This window comes from Haemaphysalis longicornis, unplaced genomic scaffold (assembly GCF_048455015.1).
Source record: "Haemaphysalis longicornis isolate Haplotype H1 unplaced genomic scaffold, Haemaphysalis longicornis Haplotype H1 scaffold_3, whole genome shotgun sequence".
Classification (NCBI taxonomy): domain Eukaryota; kingdom Metazoa; phylum Arthropoda; class Arachnida; order Ixodida; family Ixodidae; genus Haemaphysalis; species Haemaphysalis longicornis.
The window spans coordinates 73609269-73626898 of record NW_027526335.1 but is presented as its reverse complement, the minus strand read 5'-3'; the positions used below and the strand labels follow the sequence as shown (position 1 = coordinate 73626898).

The 17630-nt window shown below is 49.6% G+C and overlaps 1 protein-coding gene across 1 annotated transcript in view; it reads left to right on the top strand.

The window, feature by feature from the left end:
- Window positions 1-371: 371 nt before the first annotated feature.
- The window catches only part of LOC144174630 (putative fatty acyl-CoA reductase CG5065), a 50970-nt gene continuing 33711 nt past the window's right edge, over window positions 372-17630 (top strand). Inside the window, exons 1-2 of the mRNA XM_077703410.1 lie at window positions 372-1048; window positions 11812-11928. Of these exons, the coding sequence (XP_077559536.1) occupies window positions 944-1048; window positions 11812-11928 (222 nt within the window). The 5' untranslated portion in view covers window positions 372-943. The remainder of the gene's footprint in view (window positions 1049-11811; window positions 11929-17630) is intronic.

Below are 17630 nucleotides of genomic sequence, written 5' to 3'. Positions count from 1 at the left end.
GGCGTCACAGTGCCTTGAACTTGAGCGGACGTCAGAGCGGTTTGGTCGTGCTTCCTCGGATCTCGCAATAATCCCGAGGATCAGCCCTTGGCATCCTCGAAGCACCGGGGAAAGCGTCGCGACATTCCTCATGGTTTATTAATACCGGGGAAGATTATTCGAACGGCCATAGCGGTCCCACTGCGACGACCCGTACTCGCTCGGCTTCCCGTACACATAGACTCCGCGCACACTTCGTCAGCATTACGCGGTGTGTCCTACCAACATCCCCTCTCCCCTCACCTCCTTTCCCGCCGGTGTTTCTCCCTCCTCCCCCGTGCGGCGCTGACACGCTCAGCCGTCTAGGCCCTCGTCACCAGCATCGGTGGGGCGGTTTCTTCCGGTATTCCGTCCTCCGGTCCAAGACAGAAAACGTGCGGCATAAACGATTGTGATCGGCGATAAACGAGCCAAAAAAACACGCGCCCTCTCAGCGCGCCAGATAAGGCTTTTCAGTTGGTCAGTGTTCCCTCGTGACAGTGCGCTGAAGCGCCGACCTTTGGCAGTGCTGACGAGCTGTGCAGCGCGGTGCGGTGGCTGGCATCCTCCCTCGCTGGAGCACACCGCGACCAGAAGGCTATCGGAGTCGCGCCCCCCCTCTCCGCGGCGGGCGTCCTTCGAGGAGCCGCGGATTCGACCCCTTTCCGAACAGGCGCGAAACCGTCACCAGCTCCCAAGGCAGCCGTCGTGTGACGTCACCGCGGGAAGGTTCTTGTCGGCCCGCCGGGATAGTGCCACCCATTCAAGAGACAGCCCGCACCCGAGCCGAACGCTCTTTGCCGTGCCCCGCGGTAGTGCGCCGTGCACTGCCATCCACCCTTGCTCCTCAACGACAAAGTCTCGCTCACAGCTCGATCCCGCGCGCGCACTCTCGGCAGACGTCGTCGACGTGTGATCCGGAGCAATGAGTTCGGACCTGTCCAGTCCCCCTGGTCAGCCGGCAGGGATTCGGGACTTCTTCGGCGGCAAGAATGTGCTCCTCACGGGCTCTACAGGATTTCTAGGAAAGGTAGGGCAGTGCTGATTATTGGCCCGGTTTGTGCGACGCTGCCTGCGTTGCAATGCAGAAGTGTCGTGGACCTCGAGCAACTTGCGACAAATGTGACAAGTTTTGAACGCACTAGCCTGCCCCCAGACCTGAACAGTTCGAGCGCAATTCTAATTGGACGGTTCACTACATAGTTTTCCTTTTATTTAGCTACTATATGCACACGAAGTTTCGTAGTCTTCGAAAGGACCACTCTAGTGCCTACGAATTCTCGTAGCAGCACAATTACTCTTTTTTTTTTTCCACAGCATTTACGCGTGGCTTTACTCGCATGTGGTGCAGTATGAAAGAATGCGCTTGCCTAGCATATTACCACCGTCTCTGTGACGCAAATTGTTTTCCATCGCCGTAATTTTATCACAGACCGTCGACGGTGAGTAGGTACAAGACTGCATACCCAAGTGTCCAATTTTAACAGCTTCGATTATTTTTATAGCCTACTTCCAGGAACTGCCCTACTTTTGCCTCGGAACGACTCCCGATTGGTACATGCTCAGTCGTAATCTGCTATGCTAATTAAATCATCGTTGTTGGAGCGCACTGATTTATATTACCGATTATCACCTGGCTTGTGGCCATCGAGAAGATGGAATGAAGTGGGCCGTGCAACCTGCCACTGCCGTTTATTTCATCAATAGTTCTTCAGGCTTCGAAAATAACCGCGAATGTGGGCTAGCACTGCGGAAACGTAGGCAGCAACCGGTTGCTGAAAAAGGTGAAATCCCTTGGTTCTTTGCTGAACGGACGCGTAGCGCTGCTTCGAACGAGAAAAATGTAATCCTCCGGAAAAAGATCTGAAACCTTTTTCACATTTCCAATAACGTCACATTGCGCGTCGCGGGTAGCCGTGGGCTACGCTGTGTTGTACTTTTGCATGTCCCCGGTTCGACTCCCACCCGGCCAGTCACACCAGAGATGTAACACGAAAGCGCCTGGGTAACTCCGCTGTAACTGTCCACTACGGCGTGCTTCTTAGCTCACATTGTAGCTCAGCCGTGGTTTAATGTGAGCGTAAGCTGCCCTGGCTGACGTAGAAACAGTGCGCGCTTACTGGTCATTTCAGCAGTATCACGTGATGTAATTTTCTTTAAGTGTAAGTGCATTCGAACCACAGCTATTGGTCCCAATCGTCACTCGCGCTGTGCATTCCCGAAATCAGTCGAATACCACCATAGACGTCGTCGTCAATAGCGGTGGACGGCTCTTCCGACGCATCTAAAGTAATTAAAACATCGCGCGACTGCGTATCTGGGCGATCAAGCGTAGCGGGAATTATTTTTTGCGCATATACCACTACGTCGAAAGTTGCAATCGTTTTCCTCAACCATTCCATCTCCATTGAAACAGGTCTGAAAATGACCTAACAAAGTTTTTGTACGGCTCACCGAGACAACTTTAATGCGTAAAAAAGAAATCACGTAGGCGGGAATGGGCTGTCCGTTCCATGCGGGGATTTTGCGGAACTCTCCCTCTTCCTTAACGAAAGCACTGCAAAAACTGTGGTTATAGCAAGTGCTGAACCAATCTCCGTGAGTGCCTCCCTGCATCAGATACATTTTTCTGTTCTGTTCAAAGTTTCGTTTTTGTTTGCGACTGCTTCGATTGCTGCAACCAAAAGGGAACTGGCCGAAGGCGGCGATGTTGCTTCTGTGACGTCACTCAAGCACTCAGAAAATAGATTTGGAGCGCGTGCGATAGAAAAATATTTTTACTGAGTTCCTAAGTTATCAGAAGTGCGTAAAGCAGTCATAGTTGGCTCGCATATCTCCCGACTGCCTAATCTAAGGACTGTGTGTTCCTATTGACCGCTTTTTAAAAGCGTCTACAAAAATGGCTGCGGCTTAGCTCAGGTAAGCTTGGATATGTGAAGCCAAAGCTTGGCTTAGTCTGGTTGAGTCTTGGTTTCGCTTGGTTAACCTTTGATGTAGCTGTATTGCCGACCATGCCTCAAAGCCGTTCGGTCCCGTGCAACGCTCACAGGAGGAGGCCCGGCGTACGCGTTTTAAAGACGATAGTCTTTCTTGGGCTACTTAAACCCAGAAATTTTGGTCTGTGTCCGTCTGTCTGTCTGTAACTCAATTCAGCCACCCGGCCAAAGTAAACTGCTAACTGCGCAATATTCTTATATACTCACAGCCAAATATAAACGTCTAAGCCCGGTTTATATGCTCATACTTGTCAACTTTGTTGAACAAGTACAAGGCATTACGCAAATTTAAGACAGGAAATTAGTACAAAAGGGATATTTACAGTGTTGCTTTATTAAAAAAATTCCTGGTTGCTAGGTTTTTCGATAGTAAACGATATTCTACATCTACTGCAGAAAACCGCCGCCTCCTGGCGGCATATGAAAAATCACGCGGCAACAGCAACGAAAGGCTCCACTAGCTAGGTTCCACGTTCTGCTTGGAACGCACGTGGAGCACGGCCACGTGGTTCTATAAACCTTGTAGTCGGCCGCCTCCATTCACGCACGTCTCCGCCGTACTGCAGCGCTGGCATCGAGGAACCCGGCCTGTAGCAGTGGAACGCGGTAAATTCAAATCGCCTTGAGCAAACCTTCAGTGTGTTTACTTTGGGATGAGCGCGACGGAACAGGAACAGCATGAGAGGTGAGCGGGAAAGCAAAGAGTGGCATCTCCTTTGCAAATGCCTACAAAGACTATCGTCTTTTGACGACATTTGCAACGAAAGGAGCAGATACGCGGCCAATTTTTTTGTTCCTGTTCGACGGGCTCGAAACGAGTCCCGTAACCCGAGACGACCTATTAGCGCGTGCAGTGTAGGCTCCGGAGGTGGTCGGCTGCCGCTAACGGGGAAAGAGGGGGGGGGGGGGGGGGGGGGGGGGGGGAAGGGGGCTACCGCGGCGGAGGCCACCGCTCGTACGAGCAGAACGACTCAAAACGAGGCCTCGTGCGCAGCGCCGAAAGCGGGCCCGACGAATCACACGATGCGCTTCGAGGGGTGTGTCTCCGTTCAAAAGGTCAACTGCCGCATCCTCCGCGAAACCGCAGGAAGAAAGTAGTACAGCTTCGCTTTAAAATGCCTCGTCGCGAGAGGAGGGCGGTGTGAGTTATACGTTATCGCCTGAAGCGGACGCGCGAAATTTCCCGAGTAGCCCAGGAAAGACGAGTGAAATTTCGGGAAGGGCCAGGAAAGCACGCGCTCGTGATCAGTTAGTCGAGGTTTGACGCGGAAGAACCGCGTGCATGATTCCGGTGCATTCTTGTCAGTCTTGATAGCCGCAGTCTCCTCTCAAACAACTGCGCAAGTGACCGCGAAATGTTTTCTCCGCACTTTCGCTTTTCCACTGCAGCTATGCAATCTTGGTTTACTTATCTCAACTTATCTGGCGCTCTTATCTTCAGAAGCGCTTATAATAAAGCTTAGAGCGATGCACCATGAAGGTCGATGGTGACGTCATTTGAATGCCATGTATATACAAACTCTGCACATAATGTCCGAAGCCGTACTATCTTATTACGCAACACATGTAACTCGTGTTTTATAACTTATTGTGGCGAGGTGGTTGGCCGAGGGAGTTTTTATTGTTTCTCTAACAATACAAAACAGCATGCGTTACGCGAAGCAAACGGGGTTCACACCGTTTGTGATGTGTCCATTTTACAAATTCGTTTTACAGGGATCGATACCAAATTCTGAGCGTATGTATTTGGCGCTCTTTGGCCACACTCTTAATAAAAAAGGTCGTAAAAAGGTAGTAACGGCCGTATTTACTAACTCCTTACGAACCTTACTACCCCGCGGTTTTGTACGTAGGCTCTGGCACTAACAACTGCATGGTTAGTAAATTAACTAAGTGTAGGAAGTGGTAGCACTAGATTAAGGTAGTGCTTATGACTAGGTTGTGCATGGCCAGTTAGTAAACGCATATAGGTCAGAAGAGTGCTATCGCTGGGACTTTACTAGTGGGGGTAGTGGTGCTTACTGCCTGCTTCGGTTAGTAATTCTCACAAGTGCTACATTTACTACCTCCAGTTACTAAGTACCTAGTGTATACTGGGACAAGTAACTTGTTAGTATTCCATTAGTGAATGCTCCGACCTTTTTTTTAAGAGTGCATGGTGTCCTGTCGCCATACATCATCGTCGGTACTGAATTCTGTTCTGAGAACAGCGTGCAGTTGCTGTATTCACGAGCGACTCATGTAAGCCAAGCGGTGTACACGAGTTTTTATGACAATCCCTGCGGTGATGCTATTACGCGTCAATCTAAACGAAAGCACAAGCTGCGACGTACTCGGCGAATGTGATGAACGCGTGCGGGGAAAACAGTTTTGGTTCAGAACCTCTTGCTTTTTCGTTTGCAGTGACTCCTCGTTGGCCGCGTTGAGCGTATTCCCGTTGTATTGGTTCGCAACACCTTCAACGTGCCCAAATGTTGCATGGACATTTCTGCACGTGCTGTAGCAAAAAAGTCCTTCGTTCGTTTCGGTTGGTCGGTAGTACTTAGATGGCGAAATTCAAACGGGCACCGACTTATCAAACTGCAGTTCTTTATCCATTATGTACTTACGTTTGCATGTAAATTCTAGGCGGTGTCAGCAAGCTCCGTTCCAGGAATTTGCGTTACTAGTATGCAGAGGCGAGTTTGCGAGAAATGATTGACATTGGCGTGGTTTCGTTATGCCTTGTAACAGTGGAATGGCCTCATGAGGCATTTTTTCGACTTCAGCCTTGTCGCCCGAGACAGTGCTTGTGTAAGGATTGTCTCGAATAATTGCAAACAACAACGTAACGAATTGAAATTTGGGACGCTACGACTTCGCCAGCCCTGGTTGAGCTGCTACATTGCGCTGTCGATGACGAGGTAGTATATATTCGATCGAGTCTGAACATGAAGAAGACTCGGACATATGCGTCGGGACTTCATTGCACATTACGATAGGGGCAATTATAAGACCGGTGATAGTTAATCCGCTGAGTTATGCAAATGATAACTTAGGGGAGAGTATTAAAATTGAGTTTTCTGTTGAGGCTTCGTATTTACAGCCCAACAATTTCGTCAAGCGCTCCCCGCACTGTTAGCTATTGTAAGGACTTCCCTTAGCTATCCAAACACGCCACGTACTGACATCCCGCCAGTTCCTGTTACTCGTACTGTTGCTAAGTGCATACGCCGCGCCATGGATGCCCAAGCCTCGTGAGGGAGTTTGTCGCAGAAGAAACAGCCCATGCGTTCTAGGCAGGCCAACACTTTAGAGTTCAGCGTCCACGGTGGCTGTGGAAGTTATCAAGGTGGCGTCGGGCACCTGCCGGTAATATAACTACAAGCGACTCCACTGCCTGGCGGTCCGCCCTTGCGCGGCGTGCCCGGGAAGTAAACCCGGCTTGTCCCGGAAACGATCCGTCTTGAATATGGCGGCTGGAAAATGCCTGTCTTCTTTTGCGCTCGCGGTAGTGGGGCCGTCAAGAACCTATACAGTGTTTCGAACAGCAGTGCACTGTTATTCCGGTCATGCACGTCGCGTTAAGTTGGCGACCCACTGCTAGTCAGTATCTCTGAATCAGGGCGTCTTTCTTGATCTTTCGTAGTGGCGGTGAGCGGGTCCTCGCTGTTAAGTACGCCAGAACAGTTCAAAAGAAACGAGAGTAGGCGAGGTTGTTCAACTCCTTAACGCAAACGCCGCCGGTGAATGTAATTGATGCGTGGATATTCGCCGGATACGCTTGCGAAACCTATACGGTACATGCACGTCGTGTTATCTCGCGGCCTTGGGGTAACGGAGTGGCGGGGCCCTTCGGAAATGTGGCAACAGCTAGCCGCATGAATTGATTGCCTCAGACTGGAGTTTGTTGCTTGTAGCCATGCAGAGGTATGGTTTTCTACAAGTCGCAGGCCTCCACTACATGTTTTTTACAGACCGAAACAAAATCGATCGCTTCTAATTCACCTGGAAATGACGCCGCGCACAGCGCAAGCGAGGTGTAATATTAAGTACCGGTGCCGTCATAAGTACTTAGAACAAGGATTTTTGAATATCACGAAATATGTGTCTTACTGGTTTTACGACAGCCATTACCGGTTTACGGGAAGCTTTCCGTATAAGTGAGCACTCCTTTGAACGCACACCAATGCAGCCAGGTAGTTTCCGGAAGAAGAAATTTGTAAATTTACGAGACCATGTTCCAGTTACTTTTTGCGGCGCTTGTACATGCCACTTTTTTTTCTTCTTCCAGGCGCCATTGTCTTGCGTTCGGTGGTGGCTCTTTGATAAAACTTGTTGAGCTAGTTGGTTCATGCTTACTGGAAGGAATAAAATGGGCGCTAAAGAGACAAAGACAAAGTAGACACAAAGAACGCCTGTATGTGTTCTTGCAACATGTATGTGTTCTTTGTGTCTGCGTAGTCTTCGTTTCTTCAGCGCCCATTTTATTCTTCCGGCTCTTTAATGTTCTGAGGATCGTCTCTTTCAGTCTACGCTAATCCGTGTGTGTACAAAACTGGACACCTTGGTATGAGGATGCTTAGGTGCACGCGCGATGCCATGGATTGTTTAGCTGTGCCTCTCACTTTTCCACCACGCCTGGGGCAGAATTACCGGTCTTTCCCATTTCATGTCCGTCTCAAACTGTCCGTTTCGAGCGAGCCCAGGTTGGCTGAAAGCAAACGACCGAATATGACGCAGAGCTGGTCAGAGGCAGTCACAGGCAACTACGTCAGTACTGAAAAGGACGCGAAATTGGCATTTTCGAAACGTATGCAACTCATATTTCCGCCCTGTTCACGTCACACGCCACGAATGTACCCGTAACAGTAAGCAACAACAATACATTATTGTATAGTTAAACTTGCGCTTTCCCAAATACTATGCATTTCAACGTGCGTAGCGCACGTTGAAATGCATTTCAATCTCCCAAGACACAGACGGACAGAGAGAGAGAGAGATAGAGATGATGATGAAACAGCATTTACTGAGCCCAAAAGATTTGGTGGCGCCCACAGACACCAGACGGGGGTGGGTCCCTATTCACGGGACCCATATGTCGCCAATAACTCCTGGCCCCTGGCCACCAGGGCTAGCTGGGTCGGCAGGGCGGAGCTGGACAGCAAGGTCTCCCATCGCTCAAGGAGTGGGGGTGGGGAAGTGGAGGTAGGATAGGGGGGTGTAGGGGAGGGAGTAGGGGGAACTGGACTCTTGAGGAACGTGCATTCCGCCATGACGTGCGACAGGGTGCCTTCGGTCTCTCTCTATTGAGCCTCTAAGGTGGCCTGCTCCCGACAAAGGCTGCGTGGCGCGACTGGCCAGACTAAAGCGTTTTGTTAGATAAGAAACTATCTCCCCCCTCTCTCGCTTCTCGTCCCTCTCCCTCCCCCCAACTCCCGCTCTCTCGACGCGTGGTCGGAGGCGTCGCATGTGATTGTCCCAAAGAGCACGTTGATTTCAGTTTAGTTTTTCTTCCTCGTCATTTTGCGTTAGGTCTGCGGACGCTACTTTCGGCATGCCTTCTCATGTCTCGACAAGGAAGTCTGTGCGGCGAGGAGAAGGTACTCCAAAGCGCGTTACTTTTGCCTTGTTGCACAATACGCACAATGCCTTGTTGCCTTGTTGCACAATACGCACAATGAAGGCGCCACTCCCGATGAACAGTCGTGCCGTGAATTCCGAGCCAAAGCGTTCGACCTTGATACGCAGAACGCCGGGGCTGGGCGAATTATTCCGCAGCAGCGCAGGACACAGAATACAGCGACGGCGCCGATACAGACATGAAGGGAGCTGATTTAGAACAGCCTTTTTTTTTCGTAGGAAGGAAGGACTGTTGTTGAGAAGGACGCCTTGTGCTTCTCGTACCCATCATCATCACCATCACTCTGGGGTCTGTGCGGCTCGTCCCTTACTCGACATTTTGGTGTTGGCAACGTCCACTATTGCTTCCAGCCCCGTTCTTCACCTTCCTGATAGGCGGGCCCCCAACTTTCTCAACAGTTCGTTGAAACGGCGGCGTCGTTATTGTTTGCCAACAGTGAGAAGGCGGTCGAAGGTAGGCAAATCCCCTCGGTGAGGCTCACCCCTGGAATGTCCGTTAGTCCCGTGTTTCTTGCACGAGAATGTCGAGAAAGGGACATGCCACCGAGACCCATCCCGATGTCTTTCTTTAATAAAACACGCGACGATGATGATGGGCACATGGAAGGCAAGAACACTTTCTCTGCAACTGTTTAATAGGCCCTTATGGGAAAATGGGAAGGGTGGGTGCGAGAAGGTGGGATACTTCGGTGCAAACAGTTGGAGTCATGTGAACACATGAAGGAGTTCTCTGTGAGCATACAGCAGCCGACCAGAAGGGCGCAGGCTCCGCCTCAAACAAGAAAAGCGCATGCTCATTAGCGCGAATGGAACCATGTCGCTAAAATGGGTGAAGATACATCTGATATCCGCGTAATAAGCTTTTTGTGCCTGCCCTAAGCAGCGCTAGTATAAAACATAGGTATATTAGACCTTTTTGGTAAGATGACATGCCATCACCCCGCTACAAAGGGGAAACCAATAGAAATCATCATCATCACGTGTTAGTCTATCGCTTATAATGCGGATACAAATTCGTTTCCGTATGTATGTGGAAAGTTCGAAGTTTTACTTCCGTACTCGTTTGTTCACTACTAGTTATTTTGATGTGTGCGCTTCCCCCTCGAACGAAGAGCGTTGCGTTCGGTCCAACACTTGGATTACGCTTATACGAAATGACATTATTCCCAACGCGCCAAATGCTACCTGATGAAACGCTTTAAGCGCTGTGTAGCGGTATAGTTCAGGAGGGCCGCCATTATATAACTGGTAATTTTTTTCCAGAAGTTAATTGTATAGGACTGTTATCTGTTTTGTTGCCAGCATTTATCCGGGGCATTTTGAATTTTTGTTTGTTTGCTTGCTTTTGTTGTTGTTGTTCTGGTTTTGGATACCGTTTGAGGTCGTTGACCGTCGTCCTCTGTGCGAACGCTACTGATTCTGCCGGCGAGCGCTGGCCACGATGGGTGTTGTATCAGATTGGTTCAGCGTGCGCGAATAATGCTTTAACATTTTTAACGCTATACACAGAGCAGCAGGCGCATTCAATACATGTGACCGAGGTTTTCACTCTCATCATGATAAATTTGCTGTCCACTGTAAATAGCTGGCGTGCTACCTTAGGCAATATTTACGAAAGTCTGCGTATATTCGGACTGTATAGATATATGCAGAGGTCAAACATGGTTTTTTTTAGTATCGTAAGATGCTAAGCTCATTTCATTTCGTGCGATTTCTCTTTCATTTTCTGCACTTGTGCTCCTTCCTCCTATAAATGCGGATTGTTTCGCTTCGTGCGTGTACGAATTTTTATATTTCTAGAAATTTTGCCGTTTTATTTTTTGTCTCCAATGTTATGAGGGTGGCTCTTCTCTTGCTTTCTTGCTTTTGTTTTCTTGTGGCTGTGTAAATGTTATCTCTGATTTTATCTGTCAATGTGTTGCTTGGACTCCTCCTACTGTATAAGTTCCTACAGTGTACATGGGCAGTAGTTTTAAAACAGTATTCGGTGCATAAGTGGGTCAATAAAGAACAAATAAACACGGAACGCATATTTGAGCAATGCAATAAAACATAAAGGAGGCATTCGAAGGGGGAAAAAGGGATTCCCCAACGACGCTATTCGTAGCATCAACGAAATTTGTGGCAACAAACACATTGTTTGGTAGTTCGTCATTGATAGGGTTAGGCGAAAAATGGCTGAGCACATTCTTGCCACACTGATATTCTCTAATCTTTCGTGTATCGAGGCTGCCTGCAGACATGTAGTGAGGCTATTTTGAGTACAAATCTTTGCCGATTTTGGTTTGATTATTGTAAAGTGTATGTAGGAATTTCAACTTGAACAGGTTCTCCGATGCGATGACTTCCTTAGAAAGCAATTATTTATGAGCCCCTGACTATAAATTCGAAATTGGCGTTGTGGGTATCCTAATCAATAAGCGACTGAATGTACACAGAAAGAATTGAAACCCCGTTTGTGAACAGATGAGTGTTCACGCGCCAATCTAAAGTGAATGTGCAGAGAAGTTCGGTCTCCGTGAGACCAATGCCTCGTTATAACGAAGCAGTTTCGGGGCAGTAAAACGGTTCGTTATATCCGATATTTGTTGTAACAGTAGATGTAAGAATTGGTAAGAATCAGACTCGCGGAAAAATCCTAGATACAAAAACTCTTTATCCCAGGCTTCGAACCTACTGTAAACGATGCAATCCTTACCTGTCTCCTCGTGGCATTTCAAACATGAGAACGTGCACAGTTACAACAAAATTAAGTTCCTTTCACAAGCCACGCCAGCGTTCTTATTTATTTGAGTAAGAATGTGATCTTGGTCTGGTGGCTTTTCACCGCATTGAGCAGGAAGTTTTCCACAGTGTCCACGCACGAAGTGGCCTTTTTTGCTGTTTTTATGCTAGCTTTCGAGTTTTGAGCCTCGCGCGAACGGAATATTTCTTCGTTACAGCCGATATCATGTGCGGCCCTGGCAGTTTCGGTTTCGTTACAAGCAGAATAAGTGTCACTGAAGTGTAGCGTGGCCAAGCAAAGTTCGTATTTAGTTCGCTATAGCAGGTAATTATCTATGTATATCAGTGTTCGTTATAACGAGCTTCAACTTTATGTTCATGACTCTTCGGCCGGAGTGGTAGTAGTAGTGACGGATGCATCGTGTTTTCTTCGCGCGCTTCTCTCTCGCAGGTCTTGCTGGAAAAGATGCTGCGCTCGTGCCCCGACATCGGCTCGATCTACCTGATCGTGCGAGGCAAGAGGGGACTCAGCGCCGAGGATCGTATTGCGGACATCCTCAAGATGCAGGTAAGCCACCCGACAACCACCACCTTCAGAACTGCCCGCTTTGTATGGAGGTAAACCAGATCGACTCATTGCACGACACCGCTGCGTGCAGGACTACTTACAAATAAAAATTAAAGCCGTTCCACTCAATGTGAAAGCTGTCGAAAGGGCAGAGCAGTGATTCGCCGTAATGGGCTGTAGCGCCGTTATCCGCTCTCTGCTACCACGCAACGCAATTCAAATTTCCCGCCTTCGCAGTGCTCGCGCGATGAAACTCTATGCGCTAAACAACGGGGAGATGCATGACAAGCGCCAGCGGTTCACGAGTTTTGAACGCTTATTGGCTTTCGAAGCCTCTTGGTTACGCCGCGACGACGGAACGCCGTGTGTGGCTCTACTTGGGTCCAGCGAGCGAGCTATGACGAGAAGGCGAGCCCCTAAAGTGCTCTGCACTTAAAAAGTACCTATTGAAGTGCAGCATCACTTTTGTTGCTTGAACCCGAACCGCGAAATGAGCCCGCACGCTTAGCGGTTATGCTCCGCGCCGCCGGCGAACTGCTTGCAAACACCGAAGTCGCGCCACATCCACGGATTCCGGTAGGACACGTGGTGGAACGGCGCGAACGCGGAAGCGTTCTACTACCAGGCGTACAAACAAAAGAGCCGGGGATTGGGAGGCTATCGAGATGCAGTTCCGCAGATAGCTGCGTCGCAAACAGCATCGCCTTCTCTCCGGGCCGACCTTGTCCAAGGTTGCGACAGTGCGGAAGCCGGGGCGAGAGCGCGCCTCGTTGAGAGCGAGCGTGGTGCTGTCCGGCGTCCCCCTTCAGGGTTGGCGTGTCAGGGCCGGCTGGGTAGACGCCGGCGAGCCGGGGCTTTCTCCGCGCTCGAAAAACTTCGCTGCGTAATGCACCGGCCGCTCGTCGACCCCGTCGTGCGAAGGGCGAGTCCGGCTTCCGCGGCGGTTTGTGAGGCCATGGGCCGTTGGCTGGAAAGTTCCGCCGCCTGAGGCCCCGAAGTATCGCGAAGTATCGCGCGTTGATCCGCATCACGGCTCGCACTGCTCGCACTAACGTAAACACGTGCATTGCGGCAAGGACGGTGTCAGATTACCATCGGCGGGCGGTGGCTGCTACAACAACGTCTCGTCTGTGAGGCGCCACGGGCAAAACGCCGCATTGTCGGCTTTAAGAAGACGCCCCGTCCACGCGACTTTTGGTGCGTACTTAACGGATTCCCGGAGATATATCGTCTAATCCTTGCACGGTGGCGCGCATTCTTGCAACAAGCGTTTGTTTAGACGTCTTTACCGAGTCACGAACCAGCCCCGATGCATGGCCTTAGTGTTCTCAAGAACGAGTGTGGGCGAAGTGCTCAGCTCAACGGTACTAGCTGTATTTGGGAGAGCCGCGAGGGACGTTGTGGGTGTCCTTGCGCGCACCGCAATTTACATCGCCCTCGCTGCCAGAGCGATTGGAACGATTGAACAAACGACTCCGAAGTGGGTTCTGTGTGTGACCAATTCTACAGCTGACAGCATGGCAGAACGGCGGCGGTATGCTGATTCCTGAGATACCGAGAATGCCAGCCACCGATAGCGTCGGGTGTCAAGCATGTTGTTCCACTGAAGCAAAACCAAAACTGGTTTGAACTCCAATCTTACCCCAAAATTTGAAAGATGCTTGCCCGAGTATGCGGAGTTCTCAGATGCAGAAATTGATCTAGACGTCATCGTATCTATTCGGCAGGCTGTGTCGATTCTCGTGCGCGGCTTGCGTACACTCTGGCAGCTTGAACTTTGAGCGGCGTTCGGAACACGAGCGAAAACAGTCGTGCGTGCGATTTCACACCTGAATGAAGGTTCTAAAGTCGACTAACGCTTTCACTTTAAATCAAACGTCCCGCCGGTCTTCTTCCCTTTGTTTCCTTCCCCCGGCTGCACAGCGTAACACCCAGGGGGTCATAGATTCAAAAGTACCTAAACTTTCTTCCAGGACGCAACGGCCCTTACCCTCTGAGTCCTTCCTCCACTCGATCCTCCAGACGAGGAGACCCTTGAAATCAACTTTCTCATGCATAAGTATTGCGGAATCCTCCCTCAGCCCAGTGGAGGGAGCTAATAGTGGGAGGGGGGGACTCGATCAGAGTACGGCCCTTAGTCACTTTGGTTCGGAATTACCAGAAATGCCTCGCTCGCGGCGGCATTGCCTTCAAGGCTGGGTGAGCCACAGATAAATCACCCTTGCTGATACCTTGCTGATACCAAAGCTTGTCCCAATTGGAGGGCAGCCTGGTGTTTTCCTTTGTTGCTCTGGTTGATGCTGTTTGGAGGACGTTTTTGTTTGTGCCTGCGTGCGTGGTCTGTGTGCGCGCGCGCGAGTGATGTGTGGGGGTCTTGGGGAAGGGAGGGTGGGGGGGTGCGTGCATGAGTGCGTGTGAGAAAGAGAGTATTGTTAAGTCGCCGGGCATTGAAAGTGTGAAAAAGCTTTTATTCCGCTGTTAGAACATGATACTCCATCCTAATTTTTTACTAGCGGTACCGACGGGTGCGTTGGACTTTTTTTTTTTCGTTTTAGGGGTTCGCAACCCCTCTTGAAAGCTGTTGCTTGAAAAAGTACTTCGATGAGGCAGTCCTTCGGCACACCAACTTGAACGTGCCTGTGGCTCTCGGGAGTCCAAGCGCACTAACTGGGGCCGACGCACAAGGCGGCGTACGAAGCTTCGGCACCTGGGGTGGAATTCCGAGTTGTGTCCGTTTCTGAGTGGTGTCCGCATCAAAATGTCCATTTGGCGTTCAATGCAATCGTGACGTAGCTGCACTTGCGATGCCGCTGACGATGACTTGCACAGAATCCGACGACCCGCCCTTGCTTGTGTGCTGCGTCACTTCAGGGTCGTCTGCTTTCAGCCAGCCAGGGCTGGATTGAGATGGACTCCTTAAAGCGGACATTAAATGGACAAAACTGAGAATTACGCCCGCGGCTGCTTTTTCGACCGACCGGGATCGTGTTAGCCGGCAGCCGGTCCAAGCCGGAAACTGAACCTGACTGAACCCTTCAACAACAGTGCGTCGAACGGTTACGTTCCATGCGTTCTCCGTCGTGCCCACCTTACCGTTATTGAACTTTTTTAATGCTTGAGCATTTCTATGTGAACCCGGAGGTAAAACCAGCTTGTTCGTCTCTAACGCTCGGTGTGGCACAGCTCCGTCGAATACGGAAACGGTATTATAAAAATTTATTAATAAAAATTAATAATAATCAACCTGAAAGCTGTCGGAAGTGCAGAGCAATGATTCACCAGAGGGACTGTGGCGCCGTTATCCGCTCATTGCCACATCCCTCACGCTCTTCCCCTCCCTGTCTCACTCCTCTCTTGGTGAATTAAACAGATGTTTTGTCCAATGCAATTCAAATTTCCCGCCTTCGCGGTGCTCGCGCGCCCTCCGCCTGGAACAGCACGAACTAGGGTTTCGTTCTTTTTTTGCTTGCTTTCATCTCGCACGTGCGGGGGAGCCTTTCTGCGCCATTTTGAACGCGTCGCTTTTTGTCTTCCGCGGACACTTTTTTCGCTTACTATCGTAAAACCAACCAAACGAGTGTTCCTAACTAAATCGACGCGGGGGGTGCAGGTTATTAACGTATATTTAGCCCCAAATGTACCTGCAGTTTTCTTTGTGCTAAATAATAGGGACATGTATGGCAATTGTCAGCGGTTCAGGAGTTTCGAATGGTTATGACTACGTAAACCGCTTGTTTAAGTATGCTGTTAACTCTTGGCCGGAAGGCTGAATCGAGAGACAGGCGGGTATCTTTTCAAAACATCAACTTGGGGTGCGTGACGCCGTGTGGCCCTGTTTCGGTGCGTGAAGCCGCGTGATAGCGTGACAGGGTACCGTGACAGCGGACGAGCTATGATAAGGCGGGCCCCTAAAGTGCTCTCCACTTAAAAGCCTTCGGGAAATAGCCCCTATAAAGATGTCGTCGCGGGTTCGATTCCCGGCCGCGGTGGCCGCTTTTCTAATGGAGGCGAAAAGCGAAAACGCCCGTGTGTACGAGATTTCGGCGCACGTTAAAGATCCCCAGGTGGTCAAAATTAATCCGGAGCCCTCCACTACGGCGCGCCTCATCGCCTGCGTTGCGTCGGCGCGTTAAACCCTACAATCAATCAATCTAGAAAGATGTCTTCCAGCAAACCTGTTGTGTACAGTAGCGAAGCCGACCTTTAAGGGGCCATGCAGACAAAACATGAGTTTGGTTCATTCGAAAGATTGTCCCACTGACACCATCCTTAACGCACACTTCTCTCATATAAGCTATGTGATTAGGAAAAAAAAGGAATGGCCATGCGACCCACTAGCTCATATCTTGCAACAGAACCTATGATGTCATATGCCCAGCTGTGCGATTGGCTGAGGCCGGCAAATGCAAACGAAAATTAGGCAGGGCTTACAAGCTTGCCGAACGAGCTATTTGCGCTTAAATGTATTGCATATTCATTTTACAGCCGTAAGAATGGTGGGGTAAAAAGTGAAAGTTACCAAAATACACGTATACATGGAAGTACCGATGCGCACTGCTGTTGAAAGCTGTACTGGGCGCACTATACTTTTTTTAGCTGCACAGCAGTCTGCCGTTTTGGAGTTTTCTTACACGGCACTGGCCGACTGGCGTAAGCGACATTGTCTTGCGTGGTTCTGTTTGTCGAGAATACCCCATGTTTCATGAAACGATTACTTTCTACCGTAACATAAGCAAGCTAGGTGCAATACGCTAAAAAAAAAAAGAAACAACGGCGGACAACGGTCCGCGGCTTCGTATGGTAGCGCCATCTGAGAGGACTGAGTGTAAGGCTGCAAAGTCTCATGACGCACTGGGAGTTCGTTTGATTACCCTCCCCTGTGACTTCATGGCAGACGTCAGGAAAAAAAACACGATTTGGCGGGAGAATCAAAATGTTAACCCAACTGGATTAATTTCTCGGTGAATAAGGCGTCGTTTGCTGCCGCACAAGCGCTGGGGGCACTATAAAACACGAAATCTTTCGAAAGAAACAAACTTCTGTTTTGCCTGCATGGCGCCCCTTTAACAATCTCACCCGTGAGTTTGAGCTTGAGTGAGCGCGATGCTAATGTGGCATGGTGAGTTTGAGCTTGAGTGAATTTAAGCCAAATGCGCCCGAGTGACTTTGAGTACGCCTGAGAGCGAGCGAGTTGTGAGTTCATTCTGAGTTCTGAGTTCATTTTGTGTTTTGAGCACAGTTGAGTTATGAGTTCATTTTGTGTTTTGAGTACATTTTGAGTTCAGAGTACCTTTTGAGTTTTGAGTCCGAGTGAGTTCTGAGTTTTGCACTCACTGTGAGTTTGAGTTTGAGTGAGTGGTGATTCCAAAATAAATTTGTGAGTGAGTTTGAGTGAGCCGCACCAATTTTGCCGAGGTATGTATACGGATATACGAGGTTTAATGGAGGTACTTAATCGGAGACGTTCCTACTTTCCTATCATACCGCTTATATGGCGCCTAAAATTGTGTGCAGTAGTGAAGCCGACTTAACGACGGCTCTGTATAGCAACGTCGTTGAAGCATTTATTCGCTAATTCCCACTTGGGAATTTCTGCAGTTTTTTATGCTTCAAAATAAAGTTGGCTTGTTTACATCTGTTCGCCTGAAGCGTGGCAGTTGGCATACTGGCAAATTAGCTCGCACACGTTTTTTTTTTTTTTT